Source organism: Crinia signifera, chromosome 7 (genome assembly GCF_055691185.1).
Source record: "Crinia signifera chromosome 7, ASM5569118v1, whole genome shotgun sequence".
Classification (NCBI taxonomy): domain Eukaryota; kingdom Metazoa; phylum Chordata; class Amphibia; order Anura; family Myobatrachidae; genus Crinia; species Crinia signifera.
In genome coordinates, this window is record NC_139223.1 from 182115660 (window position 1) to 182138995 (window position 23336).

The window sequence follows — 23336 nt, forward strand, 5'->3', positions numbered from 1 at the left end:
CTCCGGGCGCTCTTCACACCGTCGTGAGGGGCTTTGCCCCATTAGAAGTAGGAATATATGTGAGTGTGAAATGTAGTGTAATTTGCTGAATAATGTGCTTAAAGTGCATTTGAGAGCATAAATGTTTTTTTTAATGAAAGTGCATATAAGGTACGGATGTGTGTGTGTGTAGTTGTGAGTATAGGAGGCACGGAGGGGTGTGTGAGTAGTTGTGAGTAATGGAGGCATGGATGGGTGTGTGTGTATTTTTGAGGCATGGATGGATGGGGGTGTGTGTGTGTATTTGTTTGTATTAGAGGCATGGCTGTGTGTGTGTGTGTGTGTGTGTGTATAGTTGTGAGCATTGGAGACATGGATGGGTGTGTGTATTGGAGGCATGGATGTGTGTGTGTAGTTGTGAGTATTGGAGGCATAAGTGAGTGTGTGGCTAAACGCACACTAAATAGTGTGCAATGAAATGTTTAAGGGAGCAGAGCTGTGTTTGAAAAGGCGTTGGTGGTGTAGTGGTATGGGGTGGTGGGTGGTACTTACATATGGTGTTGGAGAGTGAAGTTTGGTGGCAGCAGGTTGTGGAGAGTGTAAATAGATGTGGGGATGTGTTAGGTGCAGTAGTGCGAGGTGCATGTGTATTGCAGATGTGAGTGTAAAATGTGAGGTTTAGTGAGTGGTGTAGGGTGCTGGAGTTAATAGAGATATAGGGTACGTAGTGTGAAGGCTGTGTCATGTAGGTGGGAGTATTAGAGGCATAGATGTGTGTGTGTGTGTGTATGTAGTTGGTAGTTTTGTAGGCATGTATGGTTATGGGTGTGTGTGTAGTTGGGAGTATTGGAGCCATGAATGGGTGTGTGTAGTAGGGAGTATTGGAGGCATTGATGGGTGTGTGTGTGTGTGTGTGGGTGAGTGAGTTGGTAGTATTGGAGACATGTATGGGAATGGGTGTGTGTGTGTGTGTGTGTGTGTGTAGTTGCGAGTATTGGAGGCATGAATGGGTGTGTGTGTAGTTGGGAGTATTGGAGGCATTGATGGGGGTGTGTGGGTGTGTAGTTGTGAGTGTGTTGGAGAGTGAAGATTGGTGGCAGCACGGCGTACAGAGTGTAAATAGATGTGGGGATGTGTAGTGGTATGGGCTGCTGGGTGGTACTTACATATGGTGTTGGAGAGTGAAGATTGGTGGCAGCACGGGGTGGAGAGTGTAAATAGATGTGGGGATGTGTTAGTTGAAGTAGTGCGAGGTGCATGTGTATTGATATGTGTGTGTTTGTGTGTGTAGTTGTGAGTATTGTAGGCATGGATATGTGTGTGTGTAGAAACCCACACAATATAGTGTGAGCTGAAATGTTGAAGGGGGGAGAGATGTGTTAGAAGAGGCGTTGTTGGTTTAGTGGTATGGGGTGGTGTGTATTACTGACATATGGTGGTGGAGAGTGAAGTTTGGTGGCAGCAGGTTCAGGAGAGTGTAAATAGATGTGGGGATGTGTGAGGTGCATGTATATTGCAGATGTGAGTGTAAAATGTGAGTTTGTGTGTTTTGTGAGTGGTGTAGGGTGCGAATAGAGATACAGTTGTGAGTATTGGAGGCATGGATGGGTGTGTGTGTGTGTGTGTGTGTGTATTTTTGAGGCTTGGAGGGATGGATGTGTGTGTGTTTGTGTGTGTATTTGTTAGTATTGGAGGCATGGCTGGGTGTGTGTGTGTGTGTGTGTGTGTGTGTAGTTGTGAGAATTGGAGGCATGGATGGGTGTGTGTATTGGAGGCATGGATGTGTGTGTGTGTAGTTGTGAGTATTGGAGGCATATATATATATATATATGTGTGTGTGTGTGTGGCTAAACACACACAATATAGTGTGCAATGAAATGTTTAAGGGAGGAGAGGTGTGTTAGAAGAGGCGTTGGTGTAGTGGTATGGGGTGGGTGGTACTTACATATGGTGTTGGATAGTGTAGTTTGGTGGCAGCAGGTTGTGGAGAGTGTACATAGATGTGGGGATGTGTTAGGTGAAGTAGTGTGAGGTGCATGTGTATTGCAGATGTGAGTGTAAAATGTGAGGTAGTGTGTTTTGTGAGTGGTGTAGGTTGCTGGAGTTAATAGAGATATAGGATAAGTAGTGTGAAGCCCGTGTCATGTAGTTGGGAGTATTGGAGGCATCAATGGGTGTGTGTTTGTGTGTGTGTGTGGGGGGGTGAGTGAGTTGGTAGTATTGGAGACATGTATGGGAATGTGTGTGTGTGTGTGTGTAGTTGTGAGTATTGGAGGCATGAATGGGTGTGTGTGTGTGTGTAGTTGTGAGTATTGGAGGCATGGATGGGTGTGTGAGTAGTTGTGAGTATTGGAGGCATGAATGGGTGTGTGTGTAGTTGTGAGTATTGGAGGTACGGATGTGTGTGTGTGTAGTTGTGAGTATTGAAGGCACGGATGGGTGTGTGTGTAGTTGTGAGTATAGGAGGCATGGAGGGGTGTGTGAGTAGTTGTGAGTATTGGAGGTACGGATGTGTGTATGTGTGTAGTTGTGAGTATTGGAGGCATGAATGGGTGTGTGTGTAGTTGTGAGTATTGGAGGCATGGATGGGTGTGTGTGCGTGTATTTTTGAGTATTGGAGGTACGGGTGTGTGTGTGTGTGTAGTTTTGAGTATTGTTGGCACGGATGGGTGTGTGTATAGTTGTGAATATAGGAGGCATGGAGGGGTGTGTGAGTAGTTGTGAGTATTGGAGGCAAAAGTGTGTGTGTGTGGCTAAACGCACACAATATAGTGTGCGATGAAATGTTTAAGGGAGGTTGTGTTAGAAAAGGCGTTGGTGGTGTAGTGGTATGGGGTGCTGGGTGCCATAAGCCTACCCAAGTAGTACATGGTTAGTGAGAGTGCAGCATGATCAGGTTATGGAGGGTGGGGCTGGCCGGCACCCCATAGATAGAGAGGCGTTGGTAGTGTAGTGGTATGGGGTAGTGGGTGCCATACGTCTGCTAAAGTAGTAAATGCAGCACGGTAATGTTTAAGGGGTAGCTGCTGTTTTACTACTTTAGCACACATATTATGGCACCCACTACCCCATGGTGGTGTAGTGGTATGGGGTGGATGGCATAGTACTTACAGTCTTGTGCAGTGGTGGTCAGCAGCAGTCCGTGGGTCCGGGAGAGTGCTGCTCTGCGTCATCTATGGGCGGCTTGCGGTGTAATTAAGGTGGCGGGCGCACGGCAATGTAGTGTGCGGCTCTGTAGATCCTGGTGGGAGCTGGGAGACGGGTCTTCATCTGGAGCATGGCAGTGTACGGGCAGCGGCTGGCGCATGGCAATGTCTTGATTTGCCGGGTATGTGGAGACGGCAGTGGGTGGGCAGGGGCGGGTCTTGTGGCATGCGCACGGCAATGAGCTGTGTGTCTGTGACAGATGCGGGCGGGTGTGGGGGGACGGCTCCTCCGATGGAGCGAAGGCACTGGTTGGCTGGCTGGGTAAAGAAGGTGCCAGCGGCGGGCGCACGGCAATGCTGTGCGTCTGTGAGTGATGCTGGCGGGTGTGGGGGACGGGATCTCCGACAGTGAGGGCAGGGGGGGGGGGCAGCTAGTATCAGGGCGTGTAGTGCTGGAAGGGGTGGTGAGGACGGGCCGAGGGAGATGCAGGCTTAGTGGTGAAGGGGGTGCGGGTGTGGGCGTGCTGTGCTTCGGTGGGGCGGGGGGTATGGCGGTGTTTGTGCTGAGAGGGGGAGTGGTGCTTGCTGAGGGGGTGGAAGTGTTGTTTGGGGGGCGGTTATGTGCTGGAGCTGGGTGAGGGCTGTGTATAAGGCCCCCGTTGCTGTGCTGTGCTGTTACAGTGTCCTCCTTATGCGCTGCTGCTGGTGCTGCTCCCTCCTCTCCCTGGCAGCAGTGAGAGTGCAGGTTAGGGTGGCCAGCACATGGGAGCCTTCGTGCTGCTGCTGTTGGCGGGGACCGGCGCTGTGCGGAGAGGAGAGCAGATCTCTCCCACCTGCGCCCCCGTGCTGCTGCTGCTGGCGGGGACTGGCGCTGTGCGGAGAGCAGGTCTCTCTCCCCTGCGCCCCCGTGCTGCTGCTGCTGGCGGGGACCGGTGCTGTGCGGAGAGCAGGTCTCTCTCCCCTGCGCCCCCATGCTGCTGCTGCTGCTGGCGGGGACCGGCGCTGTGCGGAGAGCAGGTCTCTCCCACTTGCGCCCCCGTGCTGCTGCTGGCGGGGACCGGCGCTGTGCGGAGAGCAGGTCTCTCCCACCTGCGTCCCCGTGCTGCTGCCCACCTGCACCCTGCTGACATCTTTCACCCTCCAGCTGCCTCTCTCCCCCCTTGCTCCGGGCGCAGGAGTCCGCACTCCGCCCAGATCCCGCCCCCTTTCCCCCACTCGTTAGCAACTACATCTGTTATGAGAGTGAGGGGGGGGGGGCGCGGTGTGTAGCGGGGGGGGGGGTGGCAGTGTATGGTCGGGGGGAGCACGGTGTGTAGCCTTGGGGCTGCCCGTGTATGGGCGGCCATAGGGGGGGTGTTGGGCTTGGAGGGGTGGGTAGTGTGGGAGGTTTTGTGCCGGCCGGATGATGTGTGTGTGTGGGGGGGGGGGGGGGCGCGGTGTGTAGCCGTGGGGCGGGGTTGGTGGCCGAGGAGGGGGCGGATTGTGTGTGAGCTGGTGTGGAGAACTGAGGCCAAGGGGGGTGGTGTGTAGGACGGAAGTGGCCAGGTTTTGCAGTGTGGCTGACGGTGGACGGGCCTGTCAATCACCCGTGTAACCCCGCCCACCGTTTGCTACACTGCTTTGACTGACGGATCTGGCTAAATATATAAGAGATTTGTATTCAGACGCTGGATATAATACTCGATCTCAGCCCTCACACGGAGGGAGTGCTACGGAAGACACACATAGACTGTGCGCCGACGTACGTTCCGCTATCGCTTCATCAGGGCATTATATCAGCAAGACATCCACAGCACTGTACTTTGCTTTATTATGTATAGAATGATACACAGGAAATCCATCCAATTTATTGCATGAACATTATATAAAGTATCAAACAACAAAGTGTCAGTTTGCTTTTAGAGCAACAATCAGCAGAGATTTAAGGGCAGAGATCAACTTTTTTTTTTTGTCAAATAATTTTTATTAAGTCAGCAAAATGAAAACATGGAATACTACAATTACATCCACATATTATGCATTATTGTAACATTGGGTACAGAAGAGAAAAGCAAAAAAAGTTTGAATAGCATAAGTAAACATTAGGCTGACCAAATTTTATAATAAGGAACTATAACAGACTGGTGGGGAAGACATACAAGACAGACACATAAGGGAAGAACGTGGGAGAGGGAGGGCAAGGAAGGGGAATCCAGAGAAGTAAGGCATATAAATAACTACACAACAGCAGGCGAAGTTGCAGGCAAGTCGGTGTTAAAAGACAGACCTAGTGGGAGGTTATTCTTTTCTCTGTAGGTAGTCCACTTAAACCACTTAAAATGAATAGAGTTGGCAGAAGACGAGTATTTACTATCAATGGTTTCGAACAAGAAGTGCTTATGAATTTTATTAACTACACGGTGCAAGTCAGGTACTTCAGAGGTTTTCCAAAGCTGGCCTATTGCCGCCTTAGTGGCGATTAAAATCTGACCAATTAAGTATCTATCTTCTTTCAAAATACATGGGGAGAGGTGGAAAAGGCCGAAGACAGGGTCCATGGGGAATGACATCCCCACTACTTCCCCCATGAGTGCGAAGACCTCCTTCCAAATCGGCTGGATTTTCGGGCATTCCCAGAAAATATGTAAAATGGACCCAACCTCACCACACTCCCTCCAGCAGAGATGAGACACTGAAGGCCACATTTTGTGCAGACGATGAGGGGTAAGATATGCCCTGTGACACAGCTTATAGAACATTTCTGAGTGGCTCAGGCATTTAGAAATTTTAAAGCACGATATAGCAACAGTATCCCAATCCTCTTTAGGAAGAGTTCTACCCAGGTCCTTCTCCCATCTAGTATGGGACATTAATTTAACAGTGGGAGAGGCTCCAACCTGTTCCCTATACCATCTGGAAATACCCCCTTTGTGCGATTGCGAAATCAGCAATGCCTCTAGACTTCTAGGGAGGGTGGGTAACTTGCTCAGTCCACTAGAGCAAGATGATAACCAATGTCGAATCTGCAAATATTTGTAAAAATCCTGCCGTGGGACCCCAAATTTCCCTGAGATCTCTGAGAAGGACAAAAGATGCCCCAATGGACATAGGTCCTTGAGAGAGGACAGTCCTCCCGCTACCCACTTATCTACGTTTAAATTGGGAATAAGGGCTGCTATCGCTTTAATGGTCAAGTTTAATCCCAGCTGCGCAGGATCTCCCAGTCTAGACACTAATTCCCGCCATATGGTTAGAGTATCCCTAATTATAGCGCCCGGACCCGTCCAAGACGGCACCTGTTTCTGCGGGAGCCAAAGAAGATCCGCTAAACTCAGCTTAGGCAGAAATGATTGTTCAATTATTACCCAGGGTTTATAATTCCCAATAGCTAGCCAGTCCCTTGCCTGATCTAGTATGCTGGCCGAGAAATATGTATACAGTTCAGGATAAGCAACTCCTCCTGCCTGCTTTGATAGGGTAAGAACCTGTTTTGAGATACGAGGCCTAGACCCCTTCCAAATATATTTGGCGAATAATTTATTGAATTCGAAGAAAATGGATTTAGGGGGGATTCTGGGAATAGCCCTGAATAAATATAAGAGTTTCGGAAGTAAGACCATCTTGGATGCTGCAATGCGGCCCAGCCATGACACCTCATGTAGACACCATTCATTAATCAATTTTTCAAAAGCCCCAAGAAGGGGTTTATAATTGCATATAAAGATATCGGCAGCTCTGGTAATCTGGACACCTAGGTATTTTATGGAAGTTAATTGCCAAGCATAACGGTATTGATCTTTTAAAAGTTTGACCTTCTCAGGGGGAATGTTAATGGGAAGAGCCTCCGTCTTAGAGGTATTTAATTTATAATATGAAACCTTGGAATAAGAAGACAACACTTTATGCAATTCAGCTAGGGAGGAGTCTGGGTTAAAAAGGCATAGAAGGACGTCGTCTGCAAATAGACTTATTTTGTGGGACATTTCCCCTATCTCTGGACCTTCAATACGAGGGGAGGTTCTTATTTTCTCCGCCAAGGGCTCCATAGCCAAGGCGAATATGAGTGGGCAGAGATCAACTTTAATTTGTATCCAATATAATAGCTGAGAAGCACTAAATGTGAAGAAAAATATTTGGATACCCATAAAAGACGCTGGCCACTCTGAATTCAAGATTGGCAGATTGAGTGCAGGAAGCGCGCACACACAGTTTTTCAACAATTCATGGTGTTTGTTTTTACTGATATGTTTGTATGTGTGTTCTTATACTCCGCAATTTTAGTTAAACCCCAATAAAGGTTACATTTTAGGATTGATAGAATTCTTTAAGGTGCACTACAAAGCGACAAGCTTTTCTTTTCTTTATAAATGTATCTTACACTTACCTACTTCTCGCCAGGAGCCTGAGGAAGAGACTTATGTCTCGAAACATGTTGATCCTGGACTAGTGTTTCATTACCCGAGAAGTAGGTAAGTGTAAGATTGGAGACCCACACAGGTTCCAGGTCCGGACCCTTGGGCACCTGAGTGCTGTCTCCGGTATTGACACTGCCCGCACCCTGGTTTTTATTATTACTTTTTTAAATGTCCTGTATTGTGGAATAAATATCGTTTGATCAGAATTCCCTGGAAAAGATACCTTTTTTTGCGTTGTACAGCTGACCTCACCGTGAGTACGGGTATGCAACCCATATCTAAAGATACCATGATAAGTGTGTTGGGTACGCATCTGAGTAAGCCCACTTCTGAGAAAACACTATCAAATTTCTCTATATATTGCTGTAAAAGAATCTACACATTGGATCGTGTATGTGTTCTTGTCTCCCATTTTATATATCGACTGAGGAGCCATACAAAGGAGAAAAAAAGAAAGGAACCAATATTGATTGGAAGGGGAGTATATGAATATTTTCTACTTACCTGACAATATAAGTATATAAATAATTCATCCATATACAACATAAAAGAATCTAAGTAGAAACCGGTACTTATGTAGTATCTTGGTGTCCGATTTTGTGATTGTATGCCTTACCTTAAGGCATACAATCAGATGCGATGCGATGCGATTCGATGCGATTTTGCATAGGATTCAATGTTAAGAAGGTCCTGTTCATTTCCCCACTATCCAAGTGGGCAGGCATAGAGTTGATTTTATATAGCGTGGCGAGCGCAGCGAGCCACCGAGCCCGAAGCGTGGCGAGCGAAGCGCGCCCCGCGAGGGGACGCATATTTCTTAAAAAGTATTCTGTGTCCCCTCGTGGGGCTCGCTACGCTCGCCACGCTTCGGGCTCGGTGGCTCGCTACGCTCGCCACAGGTTTATGTCCAACTCCATGCCCACTTGGATAGTGGGGAAAGGAAAAGGACCCCTTTTTCCCATTGAACTCTATGTTAAAATGGACTCAGACCATTTTAACATTGAATCCTATGGAAAAATCTTGACCATCGCATCGCATACGATTTGGTCGCATGCGATGCGATCCGATCCGATTTCTAAATCGGACGCCCAGATACTACATAAGTACCTAGAAACCTTTTAAGTCCGTGAGGAAAGCGCCTATACCCCGAGTATACCTTTAAAAAATCATTATGGTACCTTTATTTTTTGGCATGTGCCAAATAACATGCTATTAAAATGTTGCTTTCCCTAACTGTAATAAATTTTTCATTTCATCCCCAAATGTGTGCTGTTATTGCTGAATGTAAAAGTGACATGTATATTTATATTAGTGATACCAAGTTCTGTCCATTGCTTGCAGTGTAAATGTGTGTAAAAAATGCAGCCGTGCTTTCAGCATATATTTGTGTGTTTAGTAATGGTCCATTTAGGCTGCAATGGTTCCAATTGAAGCAATGAAAAGAGTGTAATTAATGAGTAATGAGTAGAGGAGTGGATTGTATTGTGTTCAGCTGACAGTGGTTCAGGTGCGGCCGTACTTATTGGGCGATCCGAATGCCTAGCGCATGACCGAGTGGTGTCCGCAAAGTGAAATTTGCTTATGAAGACCGCATATTTCCTGCCTGTTGGTTCGTTTGCAGTCGGTGTTCTGTCCGAATGCACGCCTACCAGAATTAGTGCACTCCCTCGTGTACGCCCATGTTTACGCCCAGTTTAGCCCACTTTGAAACTACGCCCCTGTGTAGTTCCGAATGACGCCCATATTACGCCCATATTTCCCGAGTGAATGCGGTGCACATTTCTGTACGGTATTAGTGAGAACGAGTACGGAGACCGTGCGTGGCACATGCGCATAGCGTTGCCTACGCATGCGCAGACGGCTAAAAAACGCCATCCGAAAGAATTCGGAAATTTACGCATCGACCAGAATAAGGCCCTTAGTTGTTAAATTAAATAAGCATCTATTGTTACAATGTCTTGGTTTTCTTCATTTCAGAATAATCGTTACTCATTCAAAAGACAGAGAAAAGCAGAATATAGACAGGACATTGTGGTGCTATGTTCTGAATGAAGTGAAGATATGCATCAACCATTGAAGATGCTCCAGTGCAGCTTTCAGGTCCTGGGAGTCATGTGACTGACATCACCGTTAACTCCAGATGAGACCTCTGATCCCTAACCCTTATTCCATCAAACTTGAGTGTGCTCCTCACCTTCTCATACCCTCCCATAGTGCTCCCATGAGACCAGGACATTTACAATTTTATAATAAAAATATGTTATTCAAATTTTCCCCCTTCCATTGGTTACATTAAAATGTGTTCTGACCATGTGCTTTTACCCCCCACTAACAGTGTGTTTTCACCCCATTGTGTGCTATTCCTGTAATGTGTACCCCCCAGCGGTGACCCACACAGTGCACCCCCGTATGGTTCCTCTGCAGGCAGGATGTACTTCCCCTGATTGTCCAGTTGCTGACACAGAACATGGCTGTCCATCAATGATGGATTTACGTTGATGTTTTCATACCACCATGATGGAGACCATCGGACTTTGGGCCTGATTCAGACCTGATCACTGAATTGCAATGTTACAGATGACTGTGAGTAGACAGAAAGAGAAAATAGCCCTTGCAAATCTGCAAATGAATTGTGAAAACATTGCAGCTCTCTATGTACCCGCATATCCATATACGCAATTCCCGAACCATCAAACGGATTTTCCGGTCTGTGTAAATGTAACGCTGATCCTTCCACAACCTCCCTTGTGTGACACGACTGTGTTTTTCTTGACACCCCAGAAAACGTCCGGTTACCACCCCCAAATGCCGGCTTCCTGTCAGTCAAGCGCGGCCTCTTTGACAATTTTCTGTCACTATCCAGGCTGTGTATGCAGGGCCACTGACATCGCCGCCGGGCCCTGGTAAAAAGGGGCGTGGTCAATGGGAGGATCATGGCCACACCCCTGTAAAAAGATAGCAGGGGGTGCGGGCCATTTGCAGCGGCTGACCATCCAGCGAGTGGGACCCCTGTTTAGGGAGAGAGAGCACAGGCTGCTGTGGAACTTGTGCAGAATGTAAGAGCAGTATAATCTTATGGTATGATATAAAAAAAGATTATCATAGGGAACCAAAATTAATTGCAGTAACAAAACCAACAGAGTTTAAAGCCACAATTGATATACAGAAAGACCAGATCAGACAAACTGTTTTAGTATTGGGTTGTCATCTAGAAATAGAGGTTCTTCAAAACCTAGTTGATCAACCCTATCCCTGTTTTTTAAATTGGGTACCAATAAACAGGTGCAGTCTCCCAATCATATGTCCAAACAGTTTCTTAGAGATATCAGAACTTCCGGAGGATGAAACGTTATGGATCTTTCTGGATGAAAATTCAGATGATATTTTTAGGGAAAGGAATCGACAGTGACGAAGCTGGATAAATAAACAAAAGAGATTTGCACATACACATTGATGGTTTTATTCCATGTCACACCCTAGATACCCAGAATGCGGTACCTGTTTAGAGTGTAAATGTAGTGTTATATTGTGGTTTGACAATCACAATAGAGACGACTTCTGGCCAAAATTAACAGCTGTAATCAGGGAACCTACACAATTTAGATCTAGTGTCCAAGTTTCACAGGACCATAAAATAGTTGAGTTTGAAGTCATTTTGGGTTGTCACTTAGAACTAGAGATGTGCGGCGGCCACTTTTTCGGGTTTTGGTTTTGGATCTGGATCTCCCTTCGTGTTTTGGATCTGGATTGGTTTTGGCAAAACCACCCTTGTGGGTTTTGGTTTTGGATCTGGATTTTTATGAAAAAATGCTAAAAATGGCTAAAATAACAGAATTTGGGCCTGTTTTTGCCCCTAAAGTATTATTAACCTCAATAGCATTAGTTTCCACTCATTTCTAGTAAATTTTGATCACTTCACAGCTTACAAAATTGTTTTCATTTACTGTAGTTGGCCCAAAAGGTTATACCGAGGTAGCTGGATGACTAAGCTAAGCGACAGCAGTGGGCATCACATACATGTGGACCTTACACTTCCAACCTGGCACATCTTGGAAGCAGAGCGGCACTGCAGGGGCAGACAGGGTGGCAGTTTAATAAACTATCCCCAAAAAAGAGAAATGCTCCAAAGAGCAAAAAATTCAAAGAGGTATCGGCCTTGTCATGACTGGTGGTAGCAGCTTCAGCACTTCTATCAGGTTGCTGATCTCCCACTATTTCCTCCTCCATCATCCTCCAAAAATGTGTTTTTATTTTATTTATTACTTTTATTTATTTTTCTTAGTTTACACTGGACACAGCCTGTCACACTGGACACAGCCCCTTGGACACTGGACACTGCCCCTGGACACAGCCCCTGGACACTGGCCCTGGACACTGGACACAGCCCGTCACCCTGGACACAGCCCCTGGACAATGGACACAGCCTCTGGACACAGCTCCTGTACACTGGACACAGCCGTCACACTGAACACAGCCCCTGGACAATGGACACAGCCTCTGGACACAGCTCCTGTACACTGGACACAGCCATCACACTGGACACAGCCTCTGGACACAGCCCCTGGACACAGCTCCTGTACACTGGACACAGCCGTCACACTGGACACTGCCCCTGGACACTGCCCCTGGACACTGGACACAGCCCGTCACCCTGGACACAGCCCCTGGACAATGGACACAGCCCGTCACCCTGGACACAGCCCCTGGACACAGCCTCTGGACAATGGACACAGCCTCTGGACACCCCCCCTGGACACAGCCCCTGGACAATGGACACAGCCCGTCACCCTGGACACAGCCCCTGGACACAGCCTCTGGACAATGGACACAGCCCGTTACCCTGGACACAGCCCCCTGGACACAGCCTCTGTACAATGGACACAGCCTCTGGACACCGCCCCGGACACGTTCCTCTTTAGAAATAGTTGCATTGAAAGAAGGAAAAAAGGGAATCAGGAAAATTAGTGCAATCCTGAAAAGGGCCAATTTTCCCGAACAAGGGATCTTAGATTCTCAGGCTTGGCAGAGATTCCTAATTACAGATACGTGCTGGTTGAGAGATAAGGGTTTCTTAGATACGGCAAACATATGGCTCACAGTCTCACAAGAGTTAGAAGATGAACAAAGGAAAAAACAAGATTTATTGTTGGATAGCCCACCACCATATCATTTACCCAGACCACAAGCACCACCTCTGGCAAATCAAGCAGTAGGTCAGGGACTAGAATTAGAAGTAGTAAATGATGGTATAAATATTGCACCAACAGCCCCAGTAACTACACCCTCGATTACAAGTTCAGTTTTAGATAGAGCCACAGCAAGCACAGTTACTCCAGGGACAAGAAAGAAATCAATGTACCCAATTCCAGACTTAAAAACACTTAAAATAGCTCAGGACTATCCACAAAGGAAATGTACGTACTGTCAGTTTTGTGTACCTGAAGGGGATACATCGTGCCCGAGCTGTGGCAATCAGGTAGAAGCCTCAGCTCCACCCTGTGATCCAGATACTAGTGCAAGATCCCTTAAGAGGTTAGCTGGACATAATACAAGTCCTAGAAGAAATTCACTACCAGAAAATAGGTTACGTACTAAACCAGAAAGGTATGGTGATCTGGTGCCCAGCAATACCCCCAGTCTATATACAGTTGCCATGAATAGTTTCCCAGGGGACTACATGCCACAAAAAGATCACCCGTTATACCCAGTACGTGTATCTTATCATCCCATGACTGATGCACAAGGGGTGACAACTCTAGTACCCAGGCAGAACTATACACCCTGGTTTGCGTCAGATCAAATGAAAGTAGTAAATGACTTACCTGACATTAGGAAGAATCCACTTGAATATGATAAAAAAATCCAGCAAGCCATTACTGTGTACAGACCATGCTGGATAGATTTAGAACAGGTCATTAGAGCTACTGCTGGCACCGGAGAATACAATTTAATTCTTAACATACCTGACAATGCAACCGGTGATGGTTTGCCAGTCTTGGTAGTTGTCCCTGATGATAAATATACCACAGAGAGCGGAATCATGCTGGGAAACAGAGTAAAACACAGATGCCATACACTAGCAGCACAAGCCCCAGCAGAACCAGATATCATGCAGAGACAAATGTCTGTCAAAGAATATTATGACAAAGTCATTACCAGACGAGAAAATGAAGGCTATCCAATGACCACGGCTGCTAATCAGAGACTGTTTAAAACAAAATTTCTAAATGGGTTACGTCCTGACTTAAAGAATCAGCTACTTGTGATCCGACCAGAAGCTAATTTCATTGAATCAAGTGCTTTATTACAGGTGTTGGAGGGTCTTCAAGAAGTGGACAGACAAAAACAGGAAAGAAAGAACAACAAGGCACCAGTTTTCAATGTCAATATTGTCCAGCCCTGGGATAACAGAGACACCAATAAAGGTCCAAAGACAGGCACTAGACCAGTAAGGGCGGTGCAGCATGACGCTCAGGGCAATGATGTCACAGGCAAGTGCTTCTGGTGTAAAGGGGTGGGGCATGTCAAAAAGGATTGTAGGAGGTACCAAAGATGGCTGCAAGACAAGAATTTGACAGATGGCCTACCCTATAAGAAACAAGCATGACAATTCCAGACCTCCAAAGGCGTAGCAGCATTTCATCTCGAAGAAAAAGCAAACTCTCCAAAAGGTACTGTTTCTCTCACTCTCCCCACAGGACACATACGTGAATGCCTCATTGACACAGGTGCCAGCCTTACCGTCCTAAGAAGAGAATAAGTACCAAGTCAGCTGTTATCCGGAAGTATTGTACAAGGAACAGGACTAGGCGGAAAGCCACTCCCACTTCAAAAGAGTAAGCCAACCTCCCTACTTATTAATGATGATTGCACACCCATACCCATTGAATTTGTCACTTCCTCTACATGTCCTGTTAACCTGTTGGGTGCTGACATTCTGCAACTCATGCAAGCCTCAATTGAATATACCAAAGATGGTATAAAATACAAGTCAAATATCTCACAAAACTACTTACCACAAATAGAGGCAGCTGTGTACTGTATTTGTTTCTTTCCCCGTCTTCTTCTACAGACTCTGCTGATACTATACTACCTGACTGGGTTACCTCTCAAGTACCTGACAGGCTGTGGTCAAAGGGAAAAATGGATACTGGCAAGCTTAATGTGCAGCCTGTCCAACTGCAACTAAAGCCAGGAACAGTTCCAGTATCTGTGAAGCAATACCCCCTGACCCAAGAACTGCTATCACCAAGCAACTACAAGCTTATCTACAGTCTGGTATCCTGGTCCAATGTAGATCCCCATGGTCCACTCCTCTTTTTCCTGTGAAGAAACGGAACATCACCGGTTCTGATGAGGTCCAATACAGAATGGTGCATTGTCACGAAATGGGTGTGTGGAATCAGTCGTGACTGGAGTGGTCAGATGGTGGATTGATGGAGTGGTGCGGATCTCAGGAAGAGAGGCGTGACCAGCCGGAGATGGGTTAACACAAACAGGTTTATTGAAGGAACTCATATAACAGATAATGTAACCAGGATCAATACTTCTTGATTGGACAAATAATAACTAGATGCAAGTCTCTGATAAATAACAAGTAACAAAAGATAGCAGTCCTTTGCAAAAATAAACAAGATGGCAGTCCGTTCAAAATAAACAAGATATGTGCTGGTAGTTCTGGGAGGATAAGGCAATGTACAGGATTTGAGTTTAGAGAAAAGGATACCTGAAGATTGGACAATTGGATGACTGAAGATGGGACGATTGGATGACTGAAGATGGGACGATTGGATGACTGAAGATGGGACGACTGAAGATTGGACGATTGGATGACTGAAGATTGGACGATTGGATGACTGAAGATTGGATGACTGAAGATTGGACGGCTGGATGACTGAAGATTGGACGACTGAAGATTGGACGATTGGATGACTGAAGATTGGACGATTGGATGACTGAAGATTGGACGATTGGATGACTGAAGATTGGATGGTTGAATGATTGAAGATTGGATGGCTGGGATCAGGATACAGCTGAATGACAGGATTACTGGAAGCTTACAGCAGAGACGTAGCACACAATAGCTGGATGCAGCTTGTAGCAGGCAGGTCAGGAAACTGGTATCAGGACAGGGTAGTGACTTGGCGTTGACACAGGAACAGGTGACGGAGATAACAGAACTGAAATGGCTGACTTGGCATATAACAAATAACTGAAGAAAACCGAGTATAAACACAGGAACTAGATGAGCAGGAACTGGAGCAGGAATTGGACCATTTGTGGACCAGACCGTGAGCGCTGGACCAGCCGGACAAGCAGAGCCTCTGGGAGCTGAACACTGAAGACTCACGCAGGGATTCCAGGAAGCAGGCTTGAACTGTACGGAACATCCAGCACATGCAGCAGGAAGACAAGTTGCTGAAGTCAGTTCTGCCTCTGTGAGCAAGATATTTATCCCCCCTGCCTTGTATTGATTGGAGGAAATGACAGAGGGCAATCTGCAATCTGAGGCAGGAATCCAGAATACTTCAGTCTGAACTAAACAGGTGAGCCACATGGAACAGGAGAGCAAAGGGTTACAGGTGATTCCAGCTTCTGCCTGGATTTCATTCAGGTGCAATCAATCAATGAACCAGCAATGCACAGACTATCTGGGAGCATGAATGGAGACAGGACTGAGTCAGACTGAGACACAGAGCAGAATCACCATACAGGTAAGCTTGACTAAGCAGATCTGTGACATTACCCCCTCCTTCAGGGTGGACTCCGGACACCTATGCCAGAACCTTCTTTGGAAGGGAGCTCAAGGTTAACGACGATGCTTCTTCTTTTTCTTAGATGAATGCTTTGATTTTTTTGAGGAAGGTGAAGCTTTAGGTTCTGTAAAACAGGCACCAGAGAGCACAGGACTTCCCAGGAAGGGAGTGGCATCATAATCAGAATCATACTCTGAATTTGAGTCTTGGTCTAAGGTCAGGATTGAAGACCTCTTAGTTGAATTCAAACTCCCTGAAGGACCACCGAGGTAGCATGAAGCGGAAGATCCAATACATATGGTGGGTACTGACGAGGCAGATTCCTTTTCAGAAGATGATCCTGGAGAATTGGGCAGTCCAGAGGAACCAACACAATGGGTGGACATAGATGTGTACCCAATTCTAATGTCCATAGATTCGGGTATCGATAGATAATTCTTTGAAACATTGGAGGTTCTAATAGTAGATAAGGCACACTTTTTCTTCAAACTAATTGGTTTTGACAGGTCCACGCCCCTTTTATACAGTTTGTCCACGCCCCCATTTATACCAATTTGATATCAAACTTGATAAGCTCGTATCACGTTTGATATGAAAGTGGTATAAATAATATTAACCCCCGTATTAAAATATAATTGGTTTGATACTGTAACTTCATACACTGATATTGGTTATGTGAAATAACACATATATAAAGTACGCTTAATGTTATCTTAATCAGCTGGTAGAATTTCTAAACATAATGCTAAAAAAGTTGTTAGAAAAATATGGTATACAACAGATATATAATTCGTAGAACTGTAGATCTTGTTTTATATCAAATTTGATTTGTGTAGGATGTCGCGCAACGCCGATCATCAAAACAGCCGGCTGAAAGCCAGTTATTATAACGTATTAAAGCCGGGGAGTCGGATTTGATAAACATTATAAAGCTTTGAAAAATAAATTTAAAAGGGCAATGTGATTTGGTATAGCTCATAGATCTTTCACAGTGAATAACACAGGCAGTTCATTACCAACTATAATAACACTTACCTTAGAACGAGCCAAAAGCGCTACAACGATGTGGCTGACCAAACGTGTATCAAAAATAAATAAAATAAAAATAAAAAGTTATATCCCAACACGATAAAGCATCTAAGGTCCTTCTTGCTTTTAAAATAAATGAAATATCCGCGTACATAACAAAGAGGTCTGGGTATACATATGTTATGCATTTAAAGATACAGAGCCATTCAGTCTGGGGCCTGACATGTTGTAGGCATTTAAATTTAAAGACACACAGCGTGAGAAGTATAGTGTTACTTTTAGAAAGACATCAGATATGACGGATGATTGTAATTTTCAAAAGTGATTTTAAACACCGGATTCCATAGTCTTTGAAGACGTTGACATTTACGTATGACGCAATTAGCGTAGACAGCACAGCAGGGCTGGTAACAATTATATTCATTAGAAAGCACATACCTCTGAAAAAAACATTTTCACACGGATAACCGTTTAATTAGGTTAGACAGAACAAAGAAAGGCCATGAAATCTTTGCAACAGAGCATGAGTGGCATCTAGTGGCAATGTATTGCAGTTGCAATCAAGTTCCAGACGGAGCTAGAGACTACAGAATTAACTTATATATATATATATATAGCTATATACAGAATTAACTTATATATATATATATAGCTATATACAGTATATATATATATATATATATATATATGTGTGTGTGTAATGTGATGGTATCATTATATTATGTGATGAATAAAATATTGTTAATATGCTATATTAATTTAAATCAAAAATATATTTTAGAAATAAAAAAAAAAAAAAAAAAAATAATAATGTCTACCACAACCACATCACTAATATTCAATATACAATCACAGCTGTGCCGTCAACGTCGTATATATTTTAAATTAAAAAGCATACACATGTATATATAGATCTTATGTAGTCTGTTGATGTTGAAACATATCTGTCATCTATTTAATAATAAGGATAAGTATTTTATACATCACATTTTTGGTTTTATTTTATCAAGCAATATATCCTGAAAACAGCTGTGTTTCGGGTAATATGCTATATATTTGTTATGACAGTCTTTAACTTTGGAACACAACTCATGAATATTCAAATGAGACAAATGCAACACAGATGTGTTAACTGACTGAAACATATAAATATGTTCTCCATGAGACCAGACAACTACCAGGCATCTGCCACACATTGAGGTTGAAGGTCTTCACACACACACACTATTCAAGACAGAGAACTTGAAGTTTTGACTTGAAGTTTTGTTCCAGAACAGGGGTAAGTCTAATTTAATTTTCTAAATAAATAAATATATATATATATATATATATATATACACAATATTTCTAAATAGCATAGTTTTAATATTTTATAATATACATAGCAAAATGTATTATTTAGCGGCATTGTGGGAGTGTTTAGTACGCTTTTAAACAATCTTAAAATATACTTTGGTGCTGTATGCTAGTTATTAAGGGGGGCCTAGGCTGTATAGAGACTTACGCTGGTTTAGTATGTTGTGGAATTACAAACCCCGGCATGGCTGGCCTCAATTTTGTTATTAGGAGTTGTTAATACAAAGGCAATGCATGCGGGTGTTTGTAGTTGATAACCGGCCATTTGTATGTGTAGTTCTGTGATTAGTGTGTTGTATATAGCGATTTAAAAATGTATTATTTAGCGACATGGTGGGAGTGTTTAGTACTCTTTTAAACAATCTTAAAATATAGTTTGGTGCTGTATGCTAGTTATTAAGGGCGGCCTAGGCTGTATAGAGACTTACGCTGGTTTAGTATATTGTGGAATTACAAACCCCGGCATGGCTGGCCTCAATTTTGTTATTAGGAGTTGTTAATACAATGGCAATGCATGCGGGGTGTTTGTAGTTGATAACCGGCCATTTGTATGTGTAGTTCTGTGATTAGTGTGTTGTATATAGCGATTTAAAATGTATTATTTAGCGGCATGTTGGGAGTGTTTAGTACGCTTTTAAACAATCTTAAAATATAGTTTGGTGCTGTATGCTAGTTATTAAGGGCGGCCTAGGCTGTATAGAGACTTACGCTGGTTTAGTATGTTGTGGAATTACAAACCCCGGCATGGCTGGCCTCAATTTTGTTATTAGGAGTTGTTAATACAATGGCAATGCATGCGGGGTGTTTGTAGTTGATAACCGGCCATTTGTATGTGTAGTTCTGTGATTAGTGTGTTGTATATAGCGATTTAAAATGTATTATTTAGCGGCATGTTGGGAGTGTTTAGTACGCTTTTAAACAATCTTAAAATATAGTTTGGTGCTGTATGCTAGTTATTAAGGGTGGCCTAGGCTGTATAGAGACTTACGCTGGTTTAGTATGTTGTGGAATTACAAAACCCGGCATGACTGGCCTCAATTTTGTTATTAGGAGTTGTTAATACAATGGCAATGCATGCGGGTGTTTGTAGTTGATAACCGGCCATTTGTATGTGTAGTTCTGTGATTAGTGTGTTGTATATAGCGATTTAAAATGTATTATTTAGCGTCATGGTGGGAGTGTTTAGTACGCTTTTAAACAACCTTAAAATATAGTTTGCTGCGGCATTCATTGTATTGTGATGTATTGTGTGTGTGCATGCTGGAATACTGGCGGCTTGTGATGTGCGGTCTGCTGACCACGCATGGATATGATGGGGTGCGGCAGTAGCTTTGTCGGATCACCTGTAATTAATTTTTATTGGCTGAACTATAGAATACAATGTCAGGAGGTATTCATAGATCAGGTCTTTGTGAGAGCGTTAATAGTTTTATGTGATTTTGTGCACGCAAATTTCGTTATGGAAACTTATCGTGTTATCTTTTATTATCAACAGTGTCATCTAGTGGTTGTTGCAGAAAACACCTTTGAACTTAAGCTATCAACAAAACGCCAACATGCAGGTGTGTATATGATATTTACAATAGTTTAACAATAGCTTATTGTATTGTTATTTCAACTTATTATTATTATTTATTACAGAGAAAGGAATACAAAACCATTAATGCAAATAAAATAAGTCTCAGAGACTTTCAAGATTTACCCAGCTTTCAACAGCCGTCAAATGAGCAGACAAATACGTGTAAGTTTACAGATCAAAGACACATTGTTGTTGGTGGTTATAAATGTTACTCTGTTGGTGTTAATTATCAAGCGCCCTATTGGTATTAATGTTACACGTGTTGATTGTATTTTTCGTTCTACAAAATTGTTGTGTTAATTTTTATTTTATTTTTTATGTATATATTATTTTTTATTAAATTGTTAATCCCATAAATCAGTTTCAGATGTCACAAATGACGCATCTGAAGTTGGATCATATGGTTCGGATTTCACAGTCGGGCCGGATCTGACGACATTCGAAAACCCATACACAGCATACTCTGATTTGTCCGAATCACAAAAATGTAGGTGATCATAAGCCGTCAAAAAAAAAAAAAATGTGATGTATGTTAAAAAAAATGTGATATATTATTATTTCCAAAAATATGTCTCTCTCTCTCTCTCTCTCTCTCTCTCTCTCTCTCTCTCACGCTATCTCGCGCGAACTCTCACGTTCTCACTCATATATATATATATATATCCTGTTATATTCATTTTTATACAGCCAGTGATATTAATGTGTTATTTGTTCTCTGTTAGTATCGCCGATTATGTCGAAATCTGATGCAGAACACATAATGGATGATCTCTGGAATTTACCATCGGCAAAACACTATAAACAGCTATACCAGACCCCGGCTATACAAGGTGAATTTTGACGATTGGCTGGTGATGTTTTTATAATGTGTTTTTGTGTTAAATGTTACATATCGTCGCAAAATCATGAATAGTGTCCACAGGAGTTGTTGTTATCATGACTTAAATGACGTTTTTTTTTTTTTTTTTTTCTTTCTCAAGTCGGCGAATGTGTCGTTAATTGATAATATATGTATTACAGATGACATAGCTAGCCGGTATGAACCTACGGTACCTAGGGCCGATACGTGTGAAGCGGGACCATCCGGATACAGAGAACCGACATCGAGTGTTGGATCAAACGCCAAACAACCCAACAACACATTGGCTAAAGAAGCAAAAAGAACACAGATCAGCGATCAAGCTTTCTGGTCATTGTTTAAAGGAACCATGCCGGCGCAAACCTTTGACAAATACCCGTGTATGTTTATTTATTTGGTTTCTTATATAGCACAACATTTACCACTGTTCTTTACAAATGGAAACCACAGGTATTAAACAGACTGTGTAGATGAAAACCGACAAGGAAGGTGGGGGTTGGGAGGTCTGAAGTTGTTATAAAGCGACTGTCTTTGTGGCCGCGTATGTGTAACTAAAACGATGTGATTTTTATTACAGTAGGAACCACGCCGATGGAAAGATCTGGCAAATATTCAGGTGTGTGATGTAATGTTTATTTATTTAGTTTCTTATATAGGACCGCGTTCATCATTGTTCTTTACAAATGGAAACCACAGGTGTTAAACAGACTGTGTAGATGCAAACCGACATGGATGGGGTGGGTGTTTTGGGAGGTGGGTCTGAAGGTGTTATAAAGCGGTTGTCTTAGTGTCCGCGAATGTGTAACTAAAACGTTGTTATTTTTTATTTACAGCGGATCCGCGACGATTCGCAAAAATGATAGCAGCGGCCGGGGTTGCTCAACCACTCAATGCTGAAATGGATGGGGGTGAATCAGCTAAAACGGTGATCGACCCACAACTTCAAGAAGATGTATCAAGGGCCGAGATCATGGCCACCGAGCGCGATGATTTCAAGCCAAGCAAGCGGAGAATTACAAAAAGTCGAGTCGGTCAAGAAAACAAGGCCGATTTATCAGACCTTAAAAGAAGATTGAAATATTCGGAAGGTAGACCCGTGAGAAAAAGAATTGCATTACAAACAGTGCCAACCGTGAGTAATGTGGATTACCCGCACGCATTTACAACACCTGCAACACCTACCGAATCCGACATTGACATTGCCGGTAATACAAAGACTGTGAAGACTCGTAAAACTTTACGACTGTCAAGAGAGAGATACACGCCGCTGACGGATGATGATGTCATCGTAATTTCAGACACGCAGGAACATCATACTACAGAAACGCAAAGCGTGGTCAGTAACACGCCTGCAGATACATTATCCGCTAATGATGAGGACTTAAATGGTCAAACATTTTTTATCACCCCTAGTGAAGAGTCAGTCTCAGATACACCACAGAATGATGATGAGGTTGTAACATCTGTAGCCGGAATCCCTGATAAAGTAATGGGTGATGATTACACAAAACTGCCCAGTGTTTTTACCACGGTCGGCGAGGCAACCGCATCGGGCGGTGTGGATGCCCCGCCGACCGTGGTATCGACAGACATAGTTGATGGGGGTCAGAATGTGGAACAATTAGGACAAGATGCGGAAATACAATACTACGCGGTCATGGGGAGGATGCGTGAGCATATAGGGTACATGCGTAGAAATGTCAATACCATGTTGAACCGTATAAAAGATGAGCTTTATGGTTCAAAAAAGAAGCCAGAGATCATTAAAGAACTTGTAGAAATGTACATGAATGTAACATCAAACCATATAGCAGAGACCGTGAGGACTAGGGATTTTATTAAAGCGAACATGTATCATTTTGCAGAGATAATTGAAACGGATCCGTGACTAGGCATGGTGGGTTATGGATTGAAACGTAATTTACATGTGTGTAAAAAAGTCCCAAGAATTAAAGCAAATGTACCGTGCAAAATCTCACACTTATTTCGCCGTTCAAAAATAAAACAGGCTTTAAAATGCATATACAGGCTGAGAAAGCGTAAACAACACAGGGGGCGATGCACAACCCCAACCCCAGGTGCACAGGCTGACAAATCACCGGACCAACCATTACCGGGTGACGCTGCGTCACCTGACAATGTTGAACACCCCGCAACGCCCATGCATAATGACATAGATGGGGGTGCGCCACCCGGTAATGGTGAAGGTCGGCGAGATGTGTACTTAGAAGCTGTTAA

At 43.9% G+C, this 23336-nt stretch overlaps 2 protein-coding genes across 3 annotated transcripts in view; both read left to right on the forward strand.

The window, feature by feature from the left end:
* The window catches only part of LOC146020928 (transient receptor potential cation channel subfamily M member 8-like), a 75710-nt gene extending 65966 nt beyond the window's left edge, over positions 1–9744 (forward strand). Inside the window, exon 25 of the mRNA XM_083154577.1 lies at positions 9497–9744. The gene's annotated coding sequence lies outside the window, so the exon portion shown is untranslated. The remainder of the gene's footprint in view (positions 1–9496) is intronic.
* Positions 9745–18138: 8394 nt separating this feature from the next.
* On the forward strand, positions 18139–22987 carry LOC146020929 (uncharacterized). Of its 2 annotated transcripts, XM_083154579.1 has the most exons (8): positions 18139–18583; positions 20156–20222; positions 20302–20401; positions 20601–20726; positions 20962–21069; positions 21260–21478; positions 21676–21714; positions 21932–22987. In XM_083154579.1, exons 2-8 carry the CDS (start codon positions 20217–20219, stop codon positions 22984–22986), a joined length of 1653 nt encoding a protein of 550 aa, XP_083010705.1. In that variant the 5' UTR covers positions 18139–18583; positions 20156–20216; the 3' UTR covers position 22987. The 2 variants fall into 2 exon arrangements, with proteins under 2 accessions (XP_083010705.1, XP_083010704.1); XM_083154578.1 differs by lacking the exon at positions 18139–18583 and having other exon boundaries at positions 18654–20222.
* The last annotated feature ends 349 nt before the right edge of the window (positions 22988–23336 follow it).

Excerpts from the sequence above, each read along its gene's own strand:
- LOC146020929 (XM_083154579.1), top strand. Across the intron at positions 21,070-21,259 it reads CCAGACCCCGGCTATACAAG|ATGACATAGCTAGCCGGTAT; the intron begins GTGAATTTTGAC and ends TATGTATTACAG. Across the intron at positions 21,715-21,931 it reads AAGATCTGGCAAATATTCAG|CGGATCCGCGACGATTCGCA; the intron begins GTGTGTGATGTA and ends TTTTATTTACAG.